The following is a 27049-nucleotide window of genomic DNA, read 5'->3' as shown; positions in this document are numbered from 1 at the left end:
TATGTCTGTCTCTGTCTATGCCTCCTGTCTCTGTGTCAGTTTGCATCTGCCTCCGTTTTTCTATATATTTATAAATTATTGGAGTTTATATATGTGTTTTGTCTCTTGCTTTGTTTCTTTTTCATTGTTTTGAACTGTTTGAAAATATTATAAAAAATAATGGCATTTATCTAAAGAAGTTTAATCCTATGATAAGTACTTCCCTTGAAGCTGGGCACATGAGTTTCCCGCCTTGTGCTCTGCGTTTGGAAATACCTTTCTTGAATTTTTCTATAAGTCCCTCCAGTCCCACCCCTCCTCTCTGCTTATGTACCTAAAAGGCAGTGCACCCCAATTGCTTTATTTTAGGCGTTTCATGTTGAGAATTATAGTAAATTTTTTAATTACATTGAGAATAGAAGCTTTATTTTGCTGATGTTATTATTTACCAATGTACACTGTATTTTCCTTCTGAGTTTTTCTTATGTTTATTTTTATATATTCCTTTAACTGGTTAGTATGAACATGATTGAAAGTAAAAGTCGCTCAGTCATGTCCAACACTTTGTGACCCCATGGACTATACAATCCATGAAATTCTCCAGGCCAGAGTACTGGAGTGGGTAGCCTTTCCCTTCTCCAGGGGATCTTCCCGATCCAGGAATTGAACTGGGGTCTCCTGCATTGCAGGTGGATTATGATTAGTGTTATAGTTAGGAACATGATTAGTGTTATAGTTATTAATTACCTTTCTTCTCTTTCTCCAGTACTGAGTTGAAGCTCCTAGAGGAGGCAACCATTTCAGTCTGCAGATCTTTAGGTAAGGAGGAAAAACGAGTGTGTGTGTGTGTGTGTGTGTGTGTGTATGTGTGTGTGTAATGTGAGGCAGTTATTTTAAAATTTCTGTTAACAAATTTTGTTACTGCAATATGAATTGAATTAATGAAGTGATATGTTTTTGATGATGATAATTATAATAGTACTAATTATTCTTGGTGCTCATTGATGCCACTGGAGGGTACCATTCAGTTACCAGCAGTGAGACACATGGTTGCATAATTTGCAGTCATGGTAATGGACTCTGCTAAGACATAGAGCTTGTTCTTTTTGCAAATTTTGAAATACTGAGAAACCCCAAATATTGTTTGTTTTGTAGTTGCACGTATAGGCCCTAGAGAATATAGGATCACTCATCCTTTGCCAGTTGCAAAAGATGCTGTTGTTGGTTATGTTAACTAGAATAATTATTACTCATTAATAGGAAAATATATTCGGAAGCTCCTCAAGTTAGTAATAACAACCTTGTGTTAATGGTAAAGTGCCTGAGCTCTGGAATTATTTTATGGTCTTAATTATAGCTCTGCTACTTAATTATTAGCTGAGCTTTAATTTCTTAATCTAAATTGCAGAATTTTCATGAGGAAAAGTCAGATAACATGAAATATCCAGTACAGTGCCTAGCATTTGTCATTATTCATTATTTCTGTCCATAAATGTTACCTTCTTTGGACCTCACTTCTCAAATACTTTACTTTCAAATTGGTAACAATTGGAAAGACATGTATGCCTTAAAAAATGTGGATAATTATAGTTACATTTCATTGTTGCTTTGAAAATTAGAGATAATATATCTGTGAAACAAGTGGTGTACAAGAGCTTAATGAGTGATGACAAGCTTGTTTTTAAATCAAGCTTATGGATATGCTCCATGTAAGCTAACTCCCATTTAACTTACTCTGCCAAAAACAGTCTTTGATGAAATATTTTTGCTTTTAAAAACAAATTATGTTGGTAATGATAGAGGTGTTATTATAATAGTTGCCTTGAATTTTTTCTTCAGTTATAACCATAGATTTTGAGAATTTTGTATTAAATAGAGCTGACTTTCAAAAACCTGTGTGACAGTTTGCTGAAAATTAATTTTGTGTAACAATGATATCAATGCAGTTATTATGATATAGTTTTTAAGTGACCTTGGGGTTTTTACAAAAACAGCATTTTTAAATTGGGAATAATACTTATTAATACAATGTGGAAAGCATACTAAAATGTAAAAAAGGCAGTATTTGTTCATATTCCACAACCTTTTTAAAGCTGTTGTTAATATTTTGCCTTCTGTTATTTCTTCTTTGGATAAACATTTGCATACATATTAAATACACTGTTTCAATCTGTGTTTTTCACTTGATATTATATATTTAAGTATGTCATTCTGTATTTAAAACCACTTTGGAGAATAGCAAAAAAAAAATCACTGCTATCTTTTGTGATAAGATCAAAATCTTAGCAGAGTAGAGTATTCTGTGTGTATTGATTTATATGCACAGTTTTATGTAAGTGATATTATTTATATGTTATTTTCACTTAGCAGTACTCAGGAGCTTCTTTTTATGTCAATAGATATAAATCCGTATAGATTTATTTGAGGGTTTTGTGGGTATATGACAATTCTCTTTTATTTTTTGGTTTGAAAATGTTTTCATTTTTCCTTTACTTTTGGAAGATAGGTGTGCTGGGTGTAGAATTCTAGGTTGGCGGAAATTCTTTCCATACTTTAAGGACACCATTCTGTTATTTTTCTGGTTGTTCTCATTTTGTTGAGATTAAAGCTGTCAGTATTAGTGTTGTTCTTTTGGGGAAAAAAAAAAAAAGGGTTTTTCCTTCTGGATACTTTTGCATTTTTCTTTTTTAATCCTTTGGTTTTCAGCATCTTAGAATGTGCTCAGGAGTATCTTTCCTTCCTTCCTTCTTCCCTTTGTACCTTTTTCCTTCCTCTTTCCTCCCTCCTCCCTGCTTGTTAGATCTGTGGTTTCATGTCTTCCATCAATTTTGGAAAATTCTCAGCCATTGTTGGTTTATATTAATACATTATTTCTGTCCTGTTCTGTCTTTTCTCTCCTTCAAGGGTCTCTGTTATACTTCTGTTAACATTTTCACTATGTCCCATATATTTGTTAGGCTCTTTTTTTTTTTTTGTATTTTACTTTTTTTTTCTCTCTGACCTTCCATAGGATATTTTCTATTAATCTGTCCTTAGTTTACTAATCTTTTTTTCTGTTAAACCCATCTATTGAGATTTCTAAAATGAAAGTTAAATTTTAGAATGGCTTTAGATTTATAGAAAAGTTGCAAAACCATGTAGAGAGTTCCCATATAACCCTCATCAGTTTCCTCTATTGTCAACAACTTACATTTATATGGTATATTTGTCCCAACTAAAGAGTTAACATTGGTACATTACTATTATCTAATCTTGACCTTTTATTCAGATTTCACTAGTTTTCCCACATGTCCTTTTTCTTTTTCAAGATGCTGCATTGCATTTAGTCATCAAGTCTGCTTAACCTCCTCTGGTCTCAGACTTTCCTCGTTGTTAATGACTTTTAAGAGTTTTGAGAAATTCTGGTAGAGTATTTCCAGAATGTCCCTCTATTTGTTTGATGTTATTCTCGTGGCTAGACGGGACTTACAGGTTTGTAGGCATCACAGAGGTGATGTGCTGATCTCAACACATCATATCAGGGGTGCACGCATGAGTTGCACTGATGATGTTGACCTTGACTATGTGGCCAGTGTTGTGTTTGTCCATTTTCTCCACTGTAAAGTCATGTCCCTTGTTCTCTGTTGCTTTCGTTTTGAAGGACAGTTTTTCTAGATACAGAGTTCCTGGTTGGCATTTATTTTCTCTCATCCCTATGACTAGGTTATTCCATTGCCTTTTGGCCTCTTTTCAGATGGAAAGTCTGCTGTTTAATTGTATTGTTGTTCTCTTGTAAATAAGTCTTTTTTGTTGTTGTTAATTGCTGTCAAGATTTTGCCTTAACTTTGACAACATTTTGAAATTTATTCTTTATTCTATTTGGGGTTTTACTTAGATACATAGATTAATGTTTTTTTATCAATTTGGGGATGTTTGGGGCCATTATTTTTGTTGGGCTTTTTGTATTCATCTTTATTATTTATCCCCTGGATCTACACATGAGGCGCTCTGGGTCCAAGACAAATTTCTTTACCTCATAGTGAATTTTAAGTGGATTCCTGTTTGTTTCCCCCTAGTTTTTACCTGTTAGGATAGTACTGTCAGAGCCAAGGCAGTTGTTTTATGTAAGGAGGTGAAGATTGCTCTGTGTTCACCTTGTTTACTTCTTACCAGTTGTTTTTTGGGACTTGTTACCTTTGAATCTGTATAGCAAGGTATCAGGTGAGACGATTAGTGTTGAGTGTTCTGGTTGGAGTAGACAAAAGTACTTTTAGCAGTTAGGCCTGCTAATGATCCAACAAATAAAACTTTTGTTCAGTTCTATAGAATTTGTATTTTGTTAAAGGATTTCCTGTTTTTTGGGGTGGAAAAGGACTGTCCTCATTCAGCATTTTTCCTGAGCATTGATTTTTGTGTATTTCTTCATGGGTGTTTTAATTCCTTATTTTGAAAAAAATTCACACCCATACAAAGGCAGACAGAGAATAATAAAATGACCTCCCATATGTTCATCTCCCAGTTCCAGTCATTTTCAACTCATGGCCAGTCTTATTTCATCCGTTGTTCAGTTGCCTAGTCATGTCCGACTCTGCAACCTGTGGACTGCAGCATGCCAGGCGTCTCTGTCCCTCACCATCTCCTGGAGTTTGCCCAAGTTTGTGTTCATTGCATCAGTGATGCCATCCAACCATCTCATCCTCTGACGCCCTCTTCCCCTTATGCCCTTGATCTTTCCCAGCATCAGGGACTTTTCCAGTGAGTCATCTGTTCATATCAGATAACTGAAATACTGGAGCTTCAGCATCAGTCCTTCCAATGAATATTCAGGGTTGATCTCCCTTAAGATTGACTAGTTTGATCTTGCTGTCCAGAGGACTTTCATGAGTCTTCTCCAGCACCACACTTTGAAGGCATCATCTGTATCTCTCACTTATTTATTGACATATAAACATGTGTAGAAAAGTGCACAAATTAAAAAAGTGTATATGAATCCAAAAACATATCCTCACATAATTAATTTGGCACAAACCTTAAGCATTATATTTTTCATCCATAGGTATTGTGGTATGTATCTCACAGTAATGAGTTTTTAAAGGAAAAAATACCATTATCTACTAAAAACAAATTTTTAGTATCATAAAACATCCAGTAACTGTTCAGATTTTTATTTGTCTTGGTTTGTTTGAATCAGGAGCCAAATAAAGTACACACATTTTTATTAGTTAATATGTCTTTACAATTCTTTTTCATAGCTAATTCCTCCTGAATTTGTCTTTCCCTCCCCCCCCCTCAATTTTTTCTTATTGAAGGAAGTGGATAGTAGAATTTTCCACAGTGAGATTTTGTTGATTGCATCTTCATAGATGTTAACATGTCTCTGTCCTCTATGTTTTCGGTATATTGGTTACTGGACCTTGGGCATCCATTGGGTATTCCCAATGGGAATAGGTATTTTAGTGAGGTTATTATCATTATCTGAGTATTACCTAGACTTTGCTTGAACTCCTGTGGACACAGAGAATTCCTTTTTCACACAGTCATTTTAGTTAACAGATTCAAGCTCTAGAGTCAAATTAGTTTTCTATTAAGTGTTATCATTATCTGAATTTTACAGGTGAAGAAACTGAGGTACAGAGAGGTTAAAGAAGTTGACAGGTGTCACACAGATAGTCAAGTGGTGGAGTTGAGCTTTGAACACTTTCTGTAGTCTAATTCCACATGCTTTTCTGCCTTCCTGCCGCACACCATCTCAGGAGCTGCAGTGTGCAGGCTGAATTGCTCTGAGGCATGTGGAATCTTCCGGGACTTTTAAGTTAAACCCAGAGCTTAAAAGTAGGAAATTTTTGATTCAGAGTGAAACTCTAATGATATCTAATCACATGCCTATTCTGGATTATGAAAGCTGGACAAAACCTCCCTAACTTAGTTGCCCCTTGGTACTCATTAGTGGAGTTCTCCACCCAGCAGCAGTGGGCATCACCTGGGAGACTGTCACAGATGCAGAATCGCTCCACACATGTGGAATCAGAATATAAACTTTAATGAGAATGCTGTGTGATTTAAATGCATGTTGAACTTTGAGAAGCACTGTCAACTTGAGTAGTGTAGGGTGGCCATGGGATTCTGCACTTCCAACAAGCTCCCAGGTAAATGCTGTTGCAGCTAGTCCATGAACCACGCTTGGATTAGCAAGGTGCTACACATTTATCATAATGAGAAGATTATGCAGTTATTTGGGTCTGCTCTCAAGCTGTGTGCGATAAGAACACATACCCAGTAGATAGACCTGGGCTAATTGGACAGTTATTGAATACTAAACAGGTGTGCTCTAATGGTGTACTTATTCCCATATACATCGTTTCTTTACAGTTTTGAGTTCTGAGATGAGATAACTTTTCTCCTATAGTTTCTATCATTATCACTTGTAAATAATTTTTTGCTGTTTAGAATTAAGACCAAGCAGCAATTTCTCTCATTGCTAATTCCCCCAATTAGATTTGAAATTGACAATAAGCTTGGTCCCTGAGCAACTTCAATTTGACATTTGGTTTTAGAAATGTTATGATATGTCCACTTTGATTTCAGTCCTTAACTTTAACTTTTTAAAACCTTTTCTTCTCTTGCAGTTGAAAATAATCCTCGAACAGGAAACCTTGGTGCACTAATTAAGGTCTTCCTTTCTAGAACCAAAGAACTAAAACTTTCAGCAGAATGTCAAAAGTAAGCTGGCTGCTCTCTCTAAATTTAATTTATATTTAACAGTATGACAATTATTCACTTATTGGTAGAAATAGGTTATGGTCTTTTGAAAGCTATAAAGGAATTATTCTCATTATTCAGGGAAAAAGTAAAAGAGGTTTTAATTAACTGTCCAAGTCATTAGGGTGAGATTATAAATTCTTGAATCTGATTTTAGTTAGCATTTTAGACAGTCTTTATAAATATGTTCTTTAAGAAGATTAATTGTGTAACTATTATTAAAAAGTTAATTTTTTCCTATTTTCACTGCTGGATTAGTTTAATGACTTAGTGTGAGTATTATTTCATTCTACATTTGTGTCCTTTATTTCTTACATATTAGATGAATGAAGTTTCAGATTAGACATTATGGTTTTATATTTATATAGTGGAAGGTTCACCTTTTATGCACTCAAGAATTTTTTGAAACTATTTTTGGATGATAGTATCTTAAAAGATTGCTAATTTCCCTGTTTCCAAACAATTTATGTTGAATTCAATTAAAATTGTTCTGAGTCCATGATTATTAATACAAATAGCAGGTATACAAATACTGTACAACTGGTGATGCCCCATTTAAAATTTGGTTGTGTATTTGCATACATTTTCTTTGTTATTGTATTTTTTATTTTTTCTGTTTTTAGTTTAGTTTTGTTTGAATTGCTTGTATATGGGACAACTATAATGTTAAGAACAAAGAGCAGTCATGCCTAAAGGAAAAAGTTTTTCTAAATTGACTCACTGTGTAAAATACAGAATAAAGTATGAGGTAAACTGTAGTAGATGTCATTGGCCCAGTGTCATAAATCATGGGCCATGAAGAAAGATATGGACATTATTCTAATATTACAAGCAAAATGAGAAATCATGGACTAGAAATAAATGGATTGTGCTCGTGATTAAACACTGATTTTTGTGTGATTTGTTCTTTCTAGCCACATCTTCATCTGGCAGACACACAATGCTTTGTTTATTATTTGCTGTTTGCTGAAAGTGTTCATTTGTGAGATGTCAGAGGAAGAGTTACAACTTCATTTTACTTATGAAGAAAAATCTCCTGGCAGTTACAGTAAGTCTTGCCTTAGATGACGTTCTGGGGGTAGCATGTGTAACATAAGGATAGAATTTGAAAAATAAAAATACAATTTTGAAAATTCTACTTTTCCTCATAATTTTCATTTTTAAATGACCTGATACCATTCCTATTTCTTTGCCTATATTAATTTAAGCTAGCTGAGACTCATAGATTTTTTCTTTCTTTTTTTTTTTTTTAAATAAGGGAGCTGGTAGGATTGAGCCTTTTATTTATTTTGACTTCTGTATATATCACAGATATTTCTTTTTTTAGGAAGCAAATGTTAATTTAAATGCCATTACTGGGCTTCCCAGGTGGCATAGTGGTAAAGAATCCTCTTGCCAAGGCAGGAGACGCAGGTTTTGTTCCCTGGGTCAGGAAGATCCCCAGGAGGAGGAAATGGCAACCGCTCCAGTATTCTTGCCTGGAGACTCTCATGGACAGAGGAACCTAGCGGGCTGCAGTCCGTGGAGGAGGGTGGCAAGGAGTCAGACATGACTGAGTGACTGAGCATGTGTGCATGTACAGTAGGCTAGTCCTATTAAGGGAGACAACCAATCAGAATTACAGACTTTATAAATGTTACAAGTTACTTTCGTGGGACATAACAGTCTCTAAGTCTGGATATATTTGGGACTCCTTGATCAGAAATAACAATTTTATTTTATTTTGCTTTTATTCATCATTTATTCTTTCACATCAACCTACATACAAATATTCAATGGCAAGAATGTGACAGGACCTCATTAAGAGCACAGTAAAATATAAACAAAAAAGGTGGAAGCTCAAGCTTTATTTTTTTTTAAAGAAGTAACAAATAATTCTAAGTTATAATAAATGCTACAAAAAAACCACATTTGATATGAAGACAGAAAATAATAGATCGGAAATAAGATTTTTCATTCTTCTTGACTACAGTAATCTTTTGTTCTTTGAGAAATAACATTTTAAAGGATAGTTTTATGATGCCAAAGTGTATTGTCTTTTTCTGAAGTTATAGGAAGAGTTTATCATTTTCTCCTGATACTGGTGAGAATTTCTTTTTCCCCAGAAGTTAGGAGGGCCTATAATTTTCAGGATCAACTGCTGGTGTTTCATTTCTTAGCATTAAAACTTACAATCTGGAAAATAATGAGATTATTAACAAATGAAATACAAGGAATGTAGTTTTTAACACTTTATATTTAATTGAAAGATAATAGCTCCACAGTATTGTGTGGGTTTCTACCGAACATCAACAGGAATCAGCCGTAGGCAGACCTGTGTCCCCTCCCTCTTGAACCTGCCTCCCACCTTCCTCGCTGTCCCACCCTTCTGGGTTATTACAGAGCCCTGGTTTGAGTTCCCTGAGTCACACAGCAAATTCCCGTCGGCTATCTGTTTTACATACGGTAATGTGTATGTTTCCATGTTAACTCTCTCTTACATTCTTCCCTCTCCTTCTCCCCCACACCTGTGTCTATAATTCTGTTCTCTCTGTCTGTCTCCTTTGCTGCCCTGCAAATAGAAGGAATGTAGTTTTGCATCTACCTTTCATGTTTGCTTCTCTCTTTATCAAGGCAAAGGCACTTTTGCTTCTGCGTTTCTTGGGTTCATTTTTTCAAAACATGTCTGCCTTCATTGGGCTTTCTTGCCCACATAGGGCTTTATACATTAATATATTTAATTTACTACTTTGATAATCAGCCTTCTATATTTGTTAAATATATACTGGTTTTTAAATGATTAGAGCTTTTAATGGGGATTGTGCCTTGCATGTGTTAGTTTTGTTAATGTTAGGCTTTGTCTTTGTGGTCCCAACTGTGCCAAATGTAGTTCTGTTAGTGAATTGCATTCCTTTCCAGGAAGTTCTGTCAACAATAATGGAGTGAATGTTTATCCCCACTGAGCCTGAGAGCATAGTCCAGCCATTACCTGCAAACCCAAAACTTTGTTTTGCGTTATGTGAGAACAATTAGGGAAATGTTGTGCTTTGTTTAATATAATATCATTTTTATTTTAATATAAAAGCATTTATTCATGACTTACCATTGAGAAGACTGATGTGCTTGAGAGATACAGTGTACACTCTCGGTCACCCGTGCTGGACCTGTACTCCCTACTCGCATCCATGCTTGAGAACCATGGTTTTGTTGTACATCCCATCTGGCTTCATGTCGAGTCAGGGCAGATGACACTCCTCAGTCATTGGCCACTTTATCACGATGGTTGTCTCACTGAAGGAGCCGTCCGTGAGGGTGGGTAGTTGATGGTTCTGTGTGTTGACAGACTGTCCTCTTCCTTTATTTGCTTAGCAGTTCAGGAGATTATAATGCTCTTTTGTTCTTTTCATTTGCAGCTGAGCTGCTGTTTGTCCACCAGCTTAAGTCCAGTGGACATCTTCTTAAGGTTAAAGACTTGCTGTTTTTGGCATATGTAATTTTATTTTCATCTTAGCTTTAGGTTCGTTTGAGACTCCTTATCACTACTGTAAGTCTTAGTGACATTGATATTTTCTGTCAGTGTCTTTTTACAGTTTATAAAGGTATGATACAATTAAATGATTGCACAGATACTATTGAATGGAAAAAAACGGAACCTCACTGTACAGTAGCTGAAAATATTCATTGATTAGCCAGTGTATGAATATTTGACTTAGTTGTGTGAAAGACTGTTTAAGAATAGATAAATATACAATGGTAAGGATTCTTTGAAGGTTAAATTGACAAACGTAGAGGACTGTCTGCAAACAACTGAACAAATCATCTGAGGCGTTTTAGGATTGTTGGGTTATTGTAGCATACTGCATTTTTTTGTTTATCCCAATTCACTGCAATATTGCCATGATCAGATGGGTATTGCTGCCATATTCAGTGAGGCTGTCTTTATGAGGGTAAAGTGACTCTCAGTATGCTTTCAGTCTATAATTGAAAAATGTGAAGATTTCATATTTGAACATTTTCCTGTGGGCTCTGTGTGAAGTGGTAGTAGATTGTTTGCTGGAGGGAATTTGTATCATTATGCAAAGATAGCTCTTTCCACGATTCCATGCTTTCAGGAATAAAGGGACAAAACCAGCCCTAGGCAAAACTGTGAAGTACTACACAATTGTCTGCATTCTCCCTTTGCTTTCAGTGCAAGTTTTTCTTTCCTCAGTGTTGGTATTATGTCCTGTTCTTGCTGACACAGTAACTGATATTTTACATTTTGTATGCATAAAGCCAATATTTTAAGTCCTTGGGGACCTAAATCTGTTGCTGGTTTCGTTAAGCATTTACAGTGGCTTGTTTCCTTAAGTCTTTGATAATGCTGACTTTGAACTTCTATTTGTTTGATCTTAATCTAAGGCCCCAAGTAAGAGAGGGATTTGCATTTGCTTCTAAAGGGACCCAGAGACCGCAGCATCGACCACTTTAGTCTCCCTTAGCAGTTCTTGGCTTAATGGGGCTGCCAAGTTCAGTGTCCCAGTGGCCAGGCTGAAGGCTTAGGTCTCCCAGTAGCTGGCTTCATCCTCAGGGACACCCTGTCCTTAAGAGTTTGCTTCTTGCTCAGTGTTTTACTTCAGATTCAAGCCACAGAGTGTTCGCTTGTGGTTATTCTTTTTGGTTATGGTGCTGGGGTCCTTGGGAGATTTCCTTTACTTTCTGGAAGCCCATTAGTACACTGAAGAGTTTATTTTAGCCAAGAACTCATTATTTTTGTACAGGAGGGCTCTTTGGAGTAACCACTCCACAGTACTGCTGCCAGTGGAAGGCAATTATAGTTTCTTACAAAGTTTAAAATGAATTTTTCAAATGAGGGAAGATATTGGATATTGACAGACTGAAGATAGAAGCAAAAAAGAGGCAGCCTTGGCAGGGAGAGCTGGGTAGAGCAGGGACTGTGGGCTTGAGGGGCCTGAGAACCAGTTAGCACAGCTCTGTGCAGATTAGAAAAGAGACTTGTCAAGTCCAGGTAAAAGGCTTGCTTGAGTACGTTTTGTTGGCACAGAGTAGTTCAATATATATATATGTTTAAAATTTTTTTTTCATTTATTATTTTTTATTGGCATCTAATCGCTCTACCATATTGTGTCAGTTTCTGCTGTACAACAAAGTGAATCAGCTATATGTGTACATATGTCCCCTCCCTCTTGAGCCTTCCTCCCCTCCCCTGTATTTATTTTTTTAAATTATTTATTTTGTAGGACTTGATCTCAAGCATAGTGGATTAAATATACATGATCATCTTTGCTGTCTCCTGAAACCCCCAGAAAAGTAAAGGAATTTTGAACAAGTTATGAATTTATTAGGTTAAAGAGAAAGAGGGGGAGACAGTGTTAATCACAATTTGCAAGTTGGAAAACTGAGTGATGCTGAGCTAAACTGACCACTGAAAGCTGGGAGCTAAATGCCTTCAGGGTTGGAGAATTCCAGAAACAAGCCAGTTCTTGCCACAGAACTCTGGAGAGGTTTAGGAATTGGAAGTGCCAGGTGTCTCCAAAGGCAGACAAGCAAGGGGATTGACTGGAAGGTCTCTACTCTTGTGACGTGCATCATGGGACCACCCCTTTCCCAGTTTAATACTGAAATCTGTTCTCTATAAGAGGCTGGACCAGCGGGTCCTCCCTGTATAAGTTCTCGGACACGGTGGAGGCAGTGGTATAGGGAGAACAGGGTTGGGAGAAGAGGCTACATGTAAAAGAGTAAGGCGTCTTGACTTGGCTTCTAGAATGCTGACACTAGTGGGGTTTTACTCACTCCACTCCCTTTCTGCCATAAGTGGATACTCTTCTGAATAAATGAACCAAAAAACAGGGAAAGACTCAGAGAAACTGACATTTGGGTGCCCTTCCATGAAGCATCTCAGAGCCCTCCGCTGGCAGCCCCCGCGTGGCAGGCTGTGCCTCTGCACCTGGAGCTTCTGGCAGTGTGTGCCACCCCCTGGCAGGTAAATGGGAGCCAAGGATCCCATACAGGTGAGAAAACTTACGATTTATGAGAGACCAAAACGAACAAGAAAAAATTATATGAGATGGAAATTTACGGGAAAAAAGTCTGTAATCACACCTCTGGAACACAACCACTTTCCTTCACATTCACGTCTGGCTTAAAACTTTTTTGAAACTATTTGGAATTACCTTCCAAATCTGAGGTGTGTTTGGAGGTGCTTAGGCTCCCACGATGGCGGGCTTTACTGCTCTTTCTCCGCTTGCTCTGGTCCCTTACACCTGGGGCTGATAAACCAGAAATTGTGTTGGGGGCACACAGTTGTGTTGAGTGATATGTGTTTTATTTTTGTCTTAACATAAAACTTCATAGTTTAATCTCATTAGTTATGGATAAATAATACAAAAAAAACCCCACAATAGTTGAAAAATGTGGCTCAGAGAAAAAAGAAAGTGTAGATTTAGCATAGATTTATTCTTTTAAAATATTCAGCTTATAAGATTTATAATCTGACTTTGCAGAAAAATAAAGTGTTTCTAGGAATTCTTGACTTGTTTTTGGTCATATAATAGGTGAGAGTGTGATTCATGGTATTTCTTTCTCTCCCCTTCTTTTATGTAATCAGTGGAATAGAATGAATTAAATTTTACTAACAGCACATTTTATGATGAAATCTCATAGACTGTATTATCCTTGAGGGTAAACAGAAGCATTTCTGTTTGACCACAGTAATAGCACTCAACCAGAATTATTGCAGATTTTATTGGAATGGGTAGGACACAGGTTTATAAATATTGTAATGCATGGAAATGTAGACCAGTTTTATTTTTAGAGAAGAGTGAATCCATTTGCTTTTCCTTAACTGATTTATGGAGGCATGTTTGATTTTGCTAATTAGAAGCTTAAGTATGATCTTTAACACTTTAGGATAATGCCAGTATTAGCTTTACAACTAAAATAGACAGTAACCTAGACCCGCAGAAAAACCATGATTTTTCTGAGTATGAGTTGGTAATAAGTATAATCTAGCTATGTGTCTTCATTTTAAGAGTCTTTTGCTCTGAACTTTCAAGTCCTCTTTGGAATGCGGCTCTGTTAATTCTGAAGTTTTAAGTACCTGTATTAGCACAGTGTTGGGCAGCATTGAGAAACTGACAGTTTGACTGTTTTAAATTAATTAATTAATTTATTTTTGGCTGTGCTGAGTCTTCGTTGCTGCATGGGCTTTTCTCTAGTTGCAGAGAGTGGGGGCTACTCTTTAGTCTCGGTGCAGAGGCTTCTCACTGCAGTGGCTTCCCTTGTTGCGGACTCTAGGGCACATGGCTTCAGTCGTTGTGGCACGTGGGCTCAGCAATTGTGGCTCACGGACTCCAGAGCACAGGCTTAATAGCTGTGGTGTGTCTTCCCGGATCAGGGACTGAATCCGTGTCTCCTGCATTGGCAGGCAGATTCTTTACCACTGAGTCACCAGGGAAGCCCTAGTTTGACTTTCTGAATGTAAAGAAAACAGCAGCCATTTGCTCTCTGTCTTTTAATATTCCTTTCAGTAACAACGTGTAACCTGATTTAAGTGACCCGTATATTTCTTTTTTTCTGGCTGCTGCTTAGTTTTCTATCAGTGATATTTTTTCCCCTTCCTTGAGTAAATGCTGTAAAAATTTTTCTTTTCTCCCTTTCTTCCACACCTGCCATCCCTCTGACTCTGATGGGAGGCATTTTATCATGACAATGTTTTGTCATCTCTGGTTCTCTCCCTAAGGTCAAAATGAGACAGTTGAGTCTTCTCTATGATACTGAATGGGTGCCAAACAGAAAGCACTAACAGGGACCAACCACAGCTTAGTTTCAGGTGTAGATTATTAGAGCTGTGAAGTGACGTGAAAGTCTCTCAGACGTGTCCAGCTCTTTGCTACCCCATGGAATTTTCCTGACCAGAATACTGGAGTGGGTAGCCATTCCCTTCTTCAAGGGATCTTCCCAACCCGGGGGTCGAACCCAGGTCTCCCACATTGCAGGAGGGTTCTTTATCAGCTGAGCCACAAAGGAAGCCCATTAGAGCTGAGTGACCAGAAATCTTGTCTTTCTCTATCTTTGCTTTCTTGTGTTTGTGCCTCCTTCTGCTGATACTCCTAGGGACTACTGAAGTGGCGTTTGGGCTTTAAAGTGGGAGAACCTCAAGGATGGGGTGAGGTTTCAGTGGCCTTGTTCTGCAAAATATTCTTAATAAAAGATTGTATTTATTCATTGTTTGAGATATTTAAGTCAAGGACTTGGGTATGTATTGATGGCTGTGTAGGATATCACCTTGTTGTGTAAAATGATCTGTGGTATTTCCAGTCTCTTCCTTAATGTGGCTCAGAATACTCACCAGGGATTTGTATGGTCTTCAGTGACACTTGGATTGGTTGACTGGATTTTTTTTTCTAGCTTTGTATAGAAACAGGTCTTTAAAAGTAATTTGTAAATTCCACCCCCACCCTCCTTTTGGAAGTCTGAATTTAGGTTAAATCTGAACTCTGCCACTTATTGTAGGTAAATAGACTCTTTGAGCCTTGATCTGTGAAATGATGATGATACCTACTCCTTAAGAGTTATTGTTAGGATTAATGTGGGCTAGAGAGAATGGAATGTTTATGATTTAAAGTATTAAAATATTTGGCTGGAGCTATAGAGGCAATTTAAAACTCTTTAAGAGATTTAAAAAAGCACATACCAACTCTGGTTTGTAAAACTTCACAATACAGTAAACACATTCAAATCTCTGCAAAGTCATTTACTCAGAGAACATCAATTTACTTTGTCATGGACCTGCAAACTAAGAAATGCATGAATGTGTTACTGTAATTTTTGGCAGGTGAGTTTTATATTTACTTGTTTTTAATTGAAACTAAGGAAGATGTTTGGCCTCATATGGAAGCTGAGTGATAAATGATGTGTGGAAAATAAGGCAGTATGAGTGACTTGCTTAATGTAAAGCCTGATAAGCAGTCAAATCTTATCATTCTTCACTTGCCTTGCAATTATTTGCTTCTAGAGTAACCCCAGAAATAAGAATATAGTATTATGCAAGAATGTTTTTGTTTTAGTAAGTGGAAATTGTCAGAAATTTCACTTGGAATTTGCTTATTCTTATCTTTAGTTTTGTTAGAACTTTGGCCTTGAAATGCTATGTTTTACTTGTATGAGATGGATTTATCAACATTATTTTCATTAGGATTACATTGATAACGAAGCTGTGAATGTACTCCTTAGTTAACTGGCTGTTAACTTGACTGAAGTCATGATTTGGATGGCACATGGATCCAAAGAGAGGTCTTTGTCATCATTTTAAAATTTGAAATTTAGATGTGTTTACATCCCTGGAGGGAAAAAAAAAAAATCCAATTAGGTGCCATCTGTGGGTCCTGAGCACTTGTTCCCTCACCTCTGTAATTAAAAAACTTGTGCAGGCTGCTTGGCTAAACCAGGGGTATGTTAGTAAACTGGTCAACTTATTTGATCTGAAATGTTCTTTAGGAAATCAGTGAGTAATTCTGAAAGTTACTGGGTCTGGGTCACCACGTTCTCTAGGGTAAGGCATGGAATGACAGTTCAGCAAATACATACTGAGTATATATTATTAATACTTGCCACAAACCACTTGTTGGAATAGGTTATTAACTCGCATGGGTCATGTTGGACAGCTCTGGAGGAGAAAGATTGAGTTGGCTCTGACTTTCCTCCACTTGTTGAGCTAAGTGGTAGTGACCTACTGCTTCTAGAGTGAGACTTAACGTGGTTATTGAACTTGAGTCTTGCTGTGTATTCTTTTTAGCATTGATTGATGTCTTCAGTATGATTTAATATTCTCTTCAAGCTTTGCACTGACCTCTCAGAGGGCTGCTGTGCCAGTTACTTCTATTAATGGCAAGGCAGGAAGGAATTTCTTCAAACTGAATACCAGGTGATATTGTGATCTAGAAAAAAGAATTGCTAAACTTCTCTTTGAGATGCCAAGTGCTTTGATGTTTTAGAAGCAACTGCTAAATTTGGACTTGGACACCTGTATTCAGTTCAGTGAACACGTATTGAGTGTACATTATGTGCCAAACTCTTTGTCTGTCTCTCTTTTTCCCGTAAGAGGGTCAACTCCAGTGCATGTATGTGTGCTTGCAAAGTTGCCTCAGTTGTGTCCGACTCTTTGCGACCCTTCGGACTGTAGCCCACCAGCCAAGTTTCTTTGTCCATGGGATTCTCCAGGAATACTGGAGTGGGTTGCCATGCGCTCCTCCAGGGGATCTTCCTGACCCAGGGATTGAACCCTTGTCTCTGGCATCTGCCTGCACTGACAGGCAGGTTCTTTACCACTAGTGCCACCTGGGAAGCCCCAAAGTCCAATAGGGGCCTGCAGGGGCCTGCTTTACTTGTAGCCAAAAGCTCTGGGATAATGCAGCCAGCACTTACAATAACAGACAGATGCACAAGGCATAGATGCTGTGCAGATGATTGTTTTTATTTAGGGTGAGCAAGAGAGTTGGGTGTGTGCCAGTGTTGAAGGGTATTCTGAGGAAGTGGATACTGGGAATGAAATGAAAAAGTAGTGGGTTAGAAAGAAGTCATAGAAACTGAGGGAAGAAAGAATTTCATAGATATAGGTGTCAGTACTGGAAAATCTCATGAATGGAGGAGCCTGATAGGCTACAGTCCATGGGGTCGCTAAGAGTCGGACACGACTAAGCGACTTCACCTTCACTTTTCACTTTCATGCATTGGAGAAGGAAATGGCAGCCCACTCCAGTGTTCTTGCCTGGAGAATCCCAGGGACGGGGGAGCCTGGTGGGCTGCCGTCTATGGGGTCACACAGAGTCAGACACAACTGAAGTGATTTAGCAGCAGCAGCAGCAGCAGCAGCGTCCAAAGCAGGGAGCCACATGTGATCCTGATTGACTTCATAAGTTAGAAAGTCACTTAGGTTTGAGAAGTTTGGGACATAGGAGCATTTCTGTTGCAACAGTAGTTTGCAACCAACCTTTGCTGCTTACTTTGTGACTTGGGAAAGCCATTTTGACTTTGGCTCTTTGTAAAGAGGTGTTTAGACTCTCAGTGGGTTCCAATCTATAATCAGTGGGACTCCATGAGTTCAGAGAAGGCACTTCTGCGTCTGCAAGGAGATCAAGGGTAAGGTCAGATTTTCATTGGGTGAAGAAGTGCAGGTAGTCTATTTCTGATTTAAAACAGCTGGAGCAGCTTGAGTTTTTATTTTATATACTTTGACTTCAGTATAACTTTTATTTGAAAAGACATAGTACAGTATAAGAAATTTGAAAACCGCTGGTCTACAGAAGTCATAGTTGCCTTCAGACATTAAAACCAATATAATTAATAGCTGGTGTTCAAAATTCCTCTACTAGATGAAGATTATAGTAGATGTTAACTTGCTCAGCATATAGATTTTATTCAGAGGGCAACTTAGTATCTGAGTTTCTGTAATAATGATTATTCTCATTAGAAATGAAAACTGAACTTCCAAACAACTGAATTCTACTTTATACTTTGTTAAAAAAAATTTTTTATATGTCTCACCAGGTTCTGACTCAGAAGATCTTTTGGAAGAATTGCTCTGCTGTTTGATGCAGTTAATCACTGATATTCCACTCTTGTAAGTTCTGGCTAAGCCAGGATTACTTTTCTCTTCTTAGTGTATTGAAGATGCTAATTGATCATGTTGAAGAGTTTGTGGGTTGTAGTACTTTCATGTATCGCTTTTATGTATGCCTCCATGTACATCCATGGCCTTCTTGCTGTCTTGCGTGATAATAGTTAGACTTTGGTGACCTGTCATCAACACACGAATTTTATGTTGTTGAGGGGAAAATAAACTCTTCAGCAACATGAAGCATATGATAAGCACAGAATTAATCTGTGTAAATCAGGGTTTGAGAGAAAAGCAGTTTGAATCTGATACATACATGGTAGATATAGCTCTTTGTCCATCCATTATTTATTCTTCCCTTCTTCCTTGCTTCTGGATTTTATATCTGGCCTCTTTTGGAGAGGTTGGATTTCTATTTCTAGCTTCTCTTGAAGCTGGATGTGGTCAGTGAGATGTAGGGGGAAGTCCTCCAGTGAAACTTACAGGCACAGCTCTTTATTGGGACCTGACTCACCTAAGAGACATATTTATATTTTCATCTGTGAGAGCCCACTGTCCTATTCACCAGAGTGTGGGCAAGATCTCCTTAGAGTTGTGTTGGACATCTTGGCACCATGAACTAAGAGACTTACAGCAAAGTCTGCTTTGATGGCATTGAGCTGCTGAACCAAAGTTCAACCACTACCACTACCACTACAAAGATCTACCACTACCCCGCTCCTGCCCCCACCCCTGGAGTTCTCATGTAAGAAAAATAGACCTTGTTTACACTGTTACAACTAGATTTCTGTTACTACAGCTGAATGCAGTTCCTGTATAATTCAAAATGTTTGTTACTTTTAAAACAGTTATTCTCAACCTTATTTGTCTCTCAGAGGAGCCTTTTTAGAATTTTTTTTTTTCTTAATTGCCTCTCCAGAGTCCTAATGAAATTTGAATACTACAGATACACTGAATATGTTTATATGCTATGACTTTCTGGAAGGCCACTTCTGTGAAGTTTTTCACCCCTGGACGAACCAATTTTCACCCACTGGAGGGTGATCTCCCACACCCACTATTGAGAATGCATATTTTATTATTTAAAAAAATTTGTTTATTTTTGACCACACCACATGGCAGGTGGGATCTTAGTTTCCTGACCAGGGATCTAACCCATGCTGCTTGCAGTGGAAGTGCAACATCCTAGCCACTGGACAAATGGGGAATTCTTGAGAATGCACATTTTAGAGGAGTTATTTTTTGAAATGAAAAAGTAGGTTTTAAGATTTATCATCACAAAATCTCAGTCTGTTTGGAGATATTGCTGGAAATAAGCCCCTTGCCTGTGGCCCAAAAGGAAAGATGGGTATTTGTGAGAAAACGGGCCTCTGTTGTGCATGAGCGCAGCACTCAGAATTGTATTGTGACAGTTGCTCAGTTGTGTCCAACTCTTTGCGACCCCATGGACTATACAGTCCATGGAATTCTCCAGTCCATGGAATTCTCCAGGCCGGAATACTGGAGTGGGTAACCTTTCCCTTCTCCAGCGGATCTTCCCACTCAAGGGATTGAACCCAGGTCTCCCACATTGCAGGTGGATTCTTTACTAGCTGAGCCACAAGAGAAACCCTTGTATTATAGGTTTATTGTATTATAGAAAGAATTGTATTATAGGCTTAGAAATGAGAACCACCAAACCCTGTTGTGACCTGGTCTGGTCATGCGCAGCCTGGAAGGTAGGGCTGAGACAGCTGGGTTATCACTGACAGGGAAAGGACATGGAGAAAGTGTCCCAGGTAGTGGAACTCTTTTGACAGACACAGTTCTTTACGTGCCTGGTATCCTTTCTCACCTTCTTCTCCAATATTGTTGGGGTAAGTGTGTGCCCAGCTTAGTTTACAGGCTCTTTGGGAACTAAATGTGGCTCCTTGACAGTTTGGGCCAGTTACACGTAAGCAGAAGTCAGGAGCTTGCAGAGCATGTATCTTCAGCTCATCGCCCTTGGCCCTTCTCTTCCTACCTGGATGTGGAGGCAGTGCTCTGGCCTTCTTGAATCTGGGATGATGGGTGCCACACAGAAAGAACAGTGTCCCAGGAGCGTGGGGTGTTTGTAATGTTGTGGAAGGACTACACAAGCCCTTGATGGCTTATCTTTGATTTTCTTCTTATGTTAAAAGAGCAAACAGTTACTTTGGTTAAGCCACTGTGGTTAACTTTCTGTTACATATGGTCAGGTGTGGGAGGGGAACACACATATTGCTTGTTGTCAGTTGTTTAGTTGCTAAGTCGGGTCTGATTGTTTAGCGACTCCATGGACTGTAACCTGCCAGGCTCCCCTGTCCATGGGATTTCCTAGGCAAGAATACTGGAGTGGGTTGTCATTTCCTTCTCCAGGGCTCTTCCCGACCCAGGGATGGAACCCGCAACTCCTGCGTTGGCAGGTAGATTCTTTACATTTAGCCACCAGGGAAGCCCTGTGTATTGCCTGCCATTTGTTTATTATAGTATGTGTGAGGCTTCTTGTGTTTCTGATGTTAGTTTTAAAAACAGCAGCACCTCTATTACATTTGTTATTACCAAATACCAGCAATTTCATATATATCCTAAATAAGTTCCTTGTTTTTGTTACTGTTGTTGATAAAATGTTGTGGTAAAGTTAAGGGGAATGGAAATGATAAATCCCCTTAGATAGTAAATAAGCCGTGAATACAGTGTAGAAACCAGCCACTTAAACACTTGGAGAGCAAGTAGACAGTGTTGTAATATATCAAACATTTCAGTGTTTTAATGTGTTTATACTTTTTAAATGAACTGAAAATGCACAGACAACCAGATGTCTTGTATTATGTACACTCAGCTTTAACCAGCTGCTGAAACAATTTCTTATGATTTAATGTTCTTGGAACTCCATCCTACAAGAAGGTTTGTCTTGGTAACAGTTTCCATGTGAAACCAAACTCCTCTTCAAATGTTTCATCTATAACCATATGGATCAGCTTATAATTTAAGGAGGAATATTAACCTATGAAAACTGGCGATGCTTTGACACACCTGACTATCATCTGTCTTGCTATAAACGTTGAAGTTTAATGTGCTGCCTTAGTGGCTGAATAGCAAGAGGTATCTAATTTTAATGGCCTTCGTGGGTAATTCAAAACTTTTCTAGCTTAAACATTTGAGACTCTGAAATCATTCTGTTAATATTGAATGCAAGTGATTACCAAGAACTAGAGTGATTATAAGAATTTAGAAATCTGTAAATTTAATTTAACTGATTCTTCATCATTAGGAGAACAGGATCAACTATGGTAAACTCCTAGAATTTCTAAGAATTCATCTGTAATGAAAAATTTTTTTAAGTTGTAAGTGGATTCTGCTTCTCAGTTTGGATTTGTTGATAAAATATTAGTTCTATGAGGTGTTAATCTTCAGTGTCAGATTAAAATTGCACACCTTCTGGGAATCCTTCCTTATTAACCCCATACCTCTCAGCTTTTATAAATATATTTAAAAGAAAGATTAAGTCAGACATGATCTTGTGACTTGACATTTTTCAGTGTGTATTGGGTTGATCCACTAGAATTAAAGTGTCTTTCAAAAGTAAAACTTTGTCTTTTTAACTGTTTTATCTTCTTGATCTCAAGGAATTGAATGGGAGAGGAATAAGATATGATAAAGGTATGTCTCAAGACACTAATGGAGAGTGAAATGGAACATGGTTGGCAGGCTAGAGTTGAAAGCACTACACTTAGAATTTGGGACACTGGTTGAGGTCTTCCAGTTTTACCATAGAAGCTGGATGGAGCCCCCACGACAATACCCAGTGATGTTTAGGTGGGGCCCTAGCAGCGTAAGCAGCAGTGTTGGATGGGCCCAGTACTTGATGCTTTGAGGACTGCTTAGGATGCTTTTCTTATTATGAAAGAGAGTTTATTTTGAGAGCTTGAACAGGGTTTCTTTCCTTTTCTGTTTGCTGCTGTTTCTGTCAAAGCTCGCTCTCTCAGCTGTTTACAGTGAGGCTGTTGTTGAGAGCAGGCTTTGCTCCTTTTCTCTGGGCCCCAATCTGGACGGTCCTGGGAGGTCTGCTCAAAGCGGGCCTTGCTGTGAGCTCCGGCCCCTTCCTCTGAGATCCATTTATGTGTCTTCTCCTTTATTAACCTATGAACTCAATGAGGAGGAAGGACCAGGGCTCCTTAATTCTCAGCCTGGCCCTGATGGACAGATATTTTAATTCTGTAATCTAAGAAACTTTATCTAGTTTTGTCGTAAGTTATATATTGATAAAGATGTGATATTCATAACCAATTGCCTTCACTGCCTTTTCTGGGGGACTGTGTGTGTGTGTGTATGTGTGTGTATGTATGTGTGAGATGGGACTTAGTCTGCTGCTCAAGTGCAGGAGGTACCTGGTATCATCTACTGGCCTTGTCCGTGTTACTCGTTCTGCTTCAGTCACGCTGGTGTTCTTGCTAATTTGGAACTAACCAACCCACTCCTGTCTTTAAGGCCTGTGACCTTCCTTCTCCTGCCTTGAATATCTTCCCTCAGACATCTGCATGGCTCATGTCCTGTCCTCCTTCAAGCTTCCTTCCTTGTGCTCAGAGTTTGGCTTCTTGGAAACAGTTGCTCTGCCTGCCCTAAAATAGCACCCCTTCATAGTCTGTCGTTTCATCATGCTTTATTTTTTTGTCCATATGCTTATCACTAGTTTTCATATTATTATTTCATGTTATTTTATTTCTCAAATAGAATGAAAGCAATGTGAAAACAAGGGCTCTTCCTGTGCCAGCACTTTGTTTTGCTCACTTCTGTCGCCTTAGTATTGAGGTTAGCCTGGCATGTGGAGGACTCAAAAAATAATTGTTGAATGAGTAAGTCCCGGGGGCACAACCTATTCAGTGTGCTTAAATGTTTTGTTTGTTGCTCATCATGTGGTCTATATGGAAACAGGGTACTGTGCTAAGGGATAGTCTATTGCAGGTAGAGTGGCTCAAAGCCCCTTGCAGTTGGTGAAAAAAGTGAAAGTGTTTGTCACTCAGTCCTGTCTGACTCTGGTACATTGTATTACAAACACTAAATGTCTTACAGACGTTAGCAGTGTGGAGGGACAGCCAGCAACCGAAACACTGAGAAATCACATCTCACAACATTTAAGGAAATGGTAGATTGTTGTTGTTCAGTTGCTAGTGTTGTGTCCAGCTCTGTGACCCCATAGAATGCAGCACGCCTGGCCTCCCTGTCCTTCACTGTCTCCCGGAGTTTGCTCAAACCCATGTCCATTGAGTCAGTGATGCTATCCAACCATCTTGTCCTCTGTCGTCCCTTTCTCCTCTTGCCCTCAATCTTTCCCAGCATCAAGGTCTTTTCTAATGAGTCAGCTCTTTGCAATTGGTGGCCAAAGTATTGGAGCTCAGATAATTAGCTATAAATGCTGACTAGTCTGGGGCCATTTAGTTTAGGGAAAATCAGCATTATATCTCAGTAATACTCTTGCCTGGCAAATCCCATGGACGGAGGAGCCTGGTAGGCTGCTGTCCATGGGGTTGCTAGGAGTCGGACACGGCTGAGCGACTTCACTTTCACTTTTTCCTTTCATGCATTGGAGAAGGAAATGGCAACCCACTCCAGTGTTCCTGCCTGGAGAATCCCAGGGACGGGGGAGCCTGGTAGGCTGCTGTCTATGGGGTCGCACAGAGTCAGACACGACTGAAGCAACTTAGCAGCAGCAGTAGCAGCAGCGGTCCTTAGATTATCCCTTCACAGTGTAATAATTTCTTTTTCATTAGGTTAATCTGCAAAAATATATATATTATGAGTATACTTTGCTATGTCTATTTACTGTGTTAGGCCCTGGGCAAAGAAAGACATGACTTTGGAAGAGCTTAGAGATGGATGGATGCATAGAAAGCCCACTGAGAGGAACAGTTGATACATGCTGCAGTCATTTGGGGCTGTAGTGATGAGCTGTGGCCAGACCTTCAAGGAGGCAGAGTGGAACTGCATAGGGACCTTTGGGGTATATATCATGTGTTTGGGGAATACAAGTGGATTCATTTGATTAGAGCAGAGGGTTTGTGGGAGGCTAGGGCTAGAGAAGCTATGTTGTTTGATGAAGTAAAGACTTGCATGTTAGAAGGACTAAATGTTGATTATGTTTAAGGTTCTCTTTATTAAAATGTATAAGAACATAATACATATATTTTAGAGCTAATTTCTCTGATATCCATTTTGGATGTATTTGGAGAGGAATGGAACTGTTAAGAATCTTATTTATAAAATTAACATTGCTGGATTTATGAAGTGTAATGATATAAAATACATATTTATTTGACTCACAGGTGTTGGTATTGGCTTAGATGTCATACTTTATAAAATTTGAATGTTGAAAACTTTTGGTGCTAATGATAAATAGGTGGTTCAAGAACCTGAAGAGCTGTTCCTTTATGAAGTCTGCAAGTCTTTGAGAGTGAAAGAACTAGAGACCTTGTGTTGGCAATGAAGGGCCTAACTGTTGGGAAAATGTCTTTCTGTAGCTCTGCATGTTGATACCCAAACTCGTGTCAAATCCAGCCTCAACAGAGTGGGTGGCTAAAAGAAGTCAGCGTTTAAATTTTAGGTGCTGTAAATATCTAGTATAAATTTCTGGCTGGATTAGGTATTCAAGACATTATAAGCACTGAATTAAAGGTGATAGCATTTTCAAATACCAAGACATAATTAAGTTCACAGTAGTTTACTAGTTTGAAACTTGATTTCTGGTGCTTCCAGAGGCGGGGTAATCCTAGTTAAAAAAATTTAACGTATAAGTCTTTACTGGGCTTACTGAAGAAATCTGACTGAGATATATCCAGTACCACAAATGTTAGTCTTACATTTGTTCATATTGTTTATAGTCACATAATTGACTATTGTCAAGACATGTAAGAGACATTTTATAGTAGGAAAAAAACCCATTAACTCTGAATCCAGAAGCCAGTGTTTGAATCTTAGCTTTATCACTCATCAGCAGTGTCACTTCAGGCCTCAGTTTTCTCATTTTAAAATTGAGGTGCATAGATCATAGACTGTCACTTGGAAAAGACATTTGAAGGCATCTAGTTCGGTTTAATATTTTAGATGTGGAGATTGAAGTGCATCAGTTTGGAGATCACCTCATGTAGCCATTGAGGGATGAGCTGGCAAGCCAATAGTGTAATACACCACCACCTTGGCTGCCTAGAGGGACCAGCAGTTGGGGGGCGCCTCTCATCCTGGGATGAGGTCTGTCAAGGGCTCTCACTGCCAAGGATCTGTTGCTTAAGATTGTGTTGAAGACCAGAGTAAAGCACTCGAAAATGCTTTTGTAAATTTTAAAATGCTTTATGATTATATAAAAATGTATATAACCACTGGGGGTCCAGTGGTTAAGAATCCACCTTGCAATCCAGGGGATGCGGGTTCAATCCCTGGTCAGGGATCTAAGATTCTACACTGCTGTGGAGTACCTAGGCCCGCATGACACAACTTCTGAAGCCTATGCGCTCTGGAGCCTGCACATCACAGCTGCTGAGCCCGAACACCACAAGTTAGAGTCTGTGTGCAATAACGAAGGCTCCAGCATGACGCAACGAAGATCCCACGTTCCGCAACTAAAACTGACATAGGCCTCCCACACCGCCAAAGTGTATTGCTTTACATATAGTGGGGCTTCTCTGGTGGCTCAGATGGTAAAGAATCCGCCTGTAATGCAGCTGCTGCTGCTGCTAAGTCACTTCAGTCGTGTCCTACTCTGTGTGACCCCATAGACGGCAGCCCGCCAGGCTCCCCCGTCCCTGGGATTTTCCAGGCAAGAATACTGGAGTGGGGTGCCATCGCCTTCTCCAGTAATGCAGGAGACCTGGGTTCAATTCCAGGGTCAGGAAGATCCTCTGGCTCTGGGATAGGCAACTCACTCCAGTATTCTTGCCTGGAGAAGTCCCATGGACAGAGGAGCCTGGTGGGCTACAGTCTATAGTGTTGCATAGAGTTGGATACGATTGAGTGACTTAACACACACATTACACATAGTAAGTGTTTAAGGAAAGCATTGGCTATATTTTGTTCTGAGTTAATTTTCCTGTTTTAAACTTCTCAATAGAAACTAATAGCCCTTGGTCATTAACAAGTATAGTGGTCATAGGAAACAGGATGTGTAAGATTCAAAAGAACAAGGCTGAATCCTTTGTGTGAGAACTGAAGTAAGTTTCTGATGTGTCAGGCTGCTTCAAGGAGCTTCTCTGACTGCTTTGGAGGACTGGCTCTAGCCTGGCATTAGGTATGAGAGACTAGCAGCAGCTGGAGCAGAGTCCTGAATCCTGACATTTTGCCTGTGTTCGCATATTTCCTTGCAAGTTATAGATTCTATAGAGGTATATAATCATTGAATTTTTAGAACAGGAATTAAGCTTACGCATGTACTCAGTCATGTCCGACTCTTTGTGGCCCCATGGACTGTAGACCACCAGGCTCCTTTGTCCATGGAATTTTCCAGGCAGGAATACTGGAGGGGGTTGCCATCATCTACTCCAGGGGATCTTTCCGACCCAAGGGTCCAACCTGTGTCTCCTGCATTAGACAAGCGGATTCTTTACCACTAGTGCCACCTAGAAAGCCCTTATCTTATACATTTTCATTTTGTGTATGATGGCACTGAAGTAGAGAGAAAAGAAGTGACTTTCCTAAAGTCATTTTGTAGGATTCTTGTGTATAACTCAGCCCTGAAAATGTTGAATTTCTGCC

The 27049-nt window shown here is 38.9% G+C and overlaps 1 protein-coding gene across 7 annotated transcripts in view; it reads left to right on the top strand.

Moving 5' to 3' along the window:
- DYM (dymeclin) overlaps nucleotides 1–27049 on the top strand; it is a 392053-nt gene that overhangs the window by 55441 nt on the left and 309563 nt on the right. For all 7 annotated transcript variants that reach the window (XM_070779026.1, XM_019986749.2, XM_070779029.1 and 4 more), the window contains 4 exons: nucleotides 746–798; nucleotides 6585–6678; nucleotides 7632–7765; nucleotides 18244–18316. In XM_070779026.1, coding sequence (XP_070635127.1) covers nucleotides 746–798; nucleotides 6585–6678; nucleotides 7632–7765; nucleotides 18244–18316 — 354 coding nt within the window. The remainder of the gene's footprint in view (nucleotides 1–745; nucleotides 799–6584; nucleotides 6679–7631; nucleotides 7766–18243; nucleotides 18317–27049) is intronic.

This window comes from Bos indicus, chromosome 24 (assembly GCF_029378745.1).
Source record: "Bos indicus isolate NIAB-ARS_2022 breed Sahiwal x Tharparkar chromosome 24, NIAB-ARS_B.indTharparkar_mat_pri_1.0, whole genome shotgun sequence".
NCBI classification, from domain to species: domain Eukaryota; kingdom Metazoa; phylum Chordata; class Mammalia; order Artiodactyla; family Bovidae; genus Bos; species Bos indicus.
Note: the sequence above shows the minus strand (reverse complement) of the source record. Positions and strands in the feature narration are given on the sequence as shown.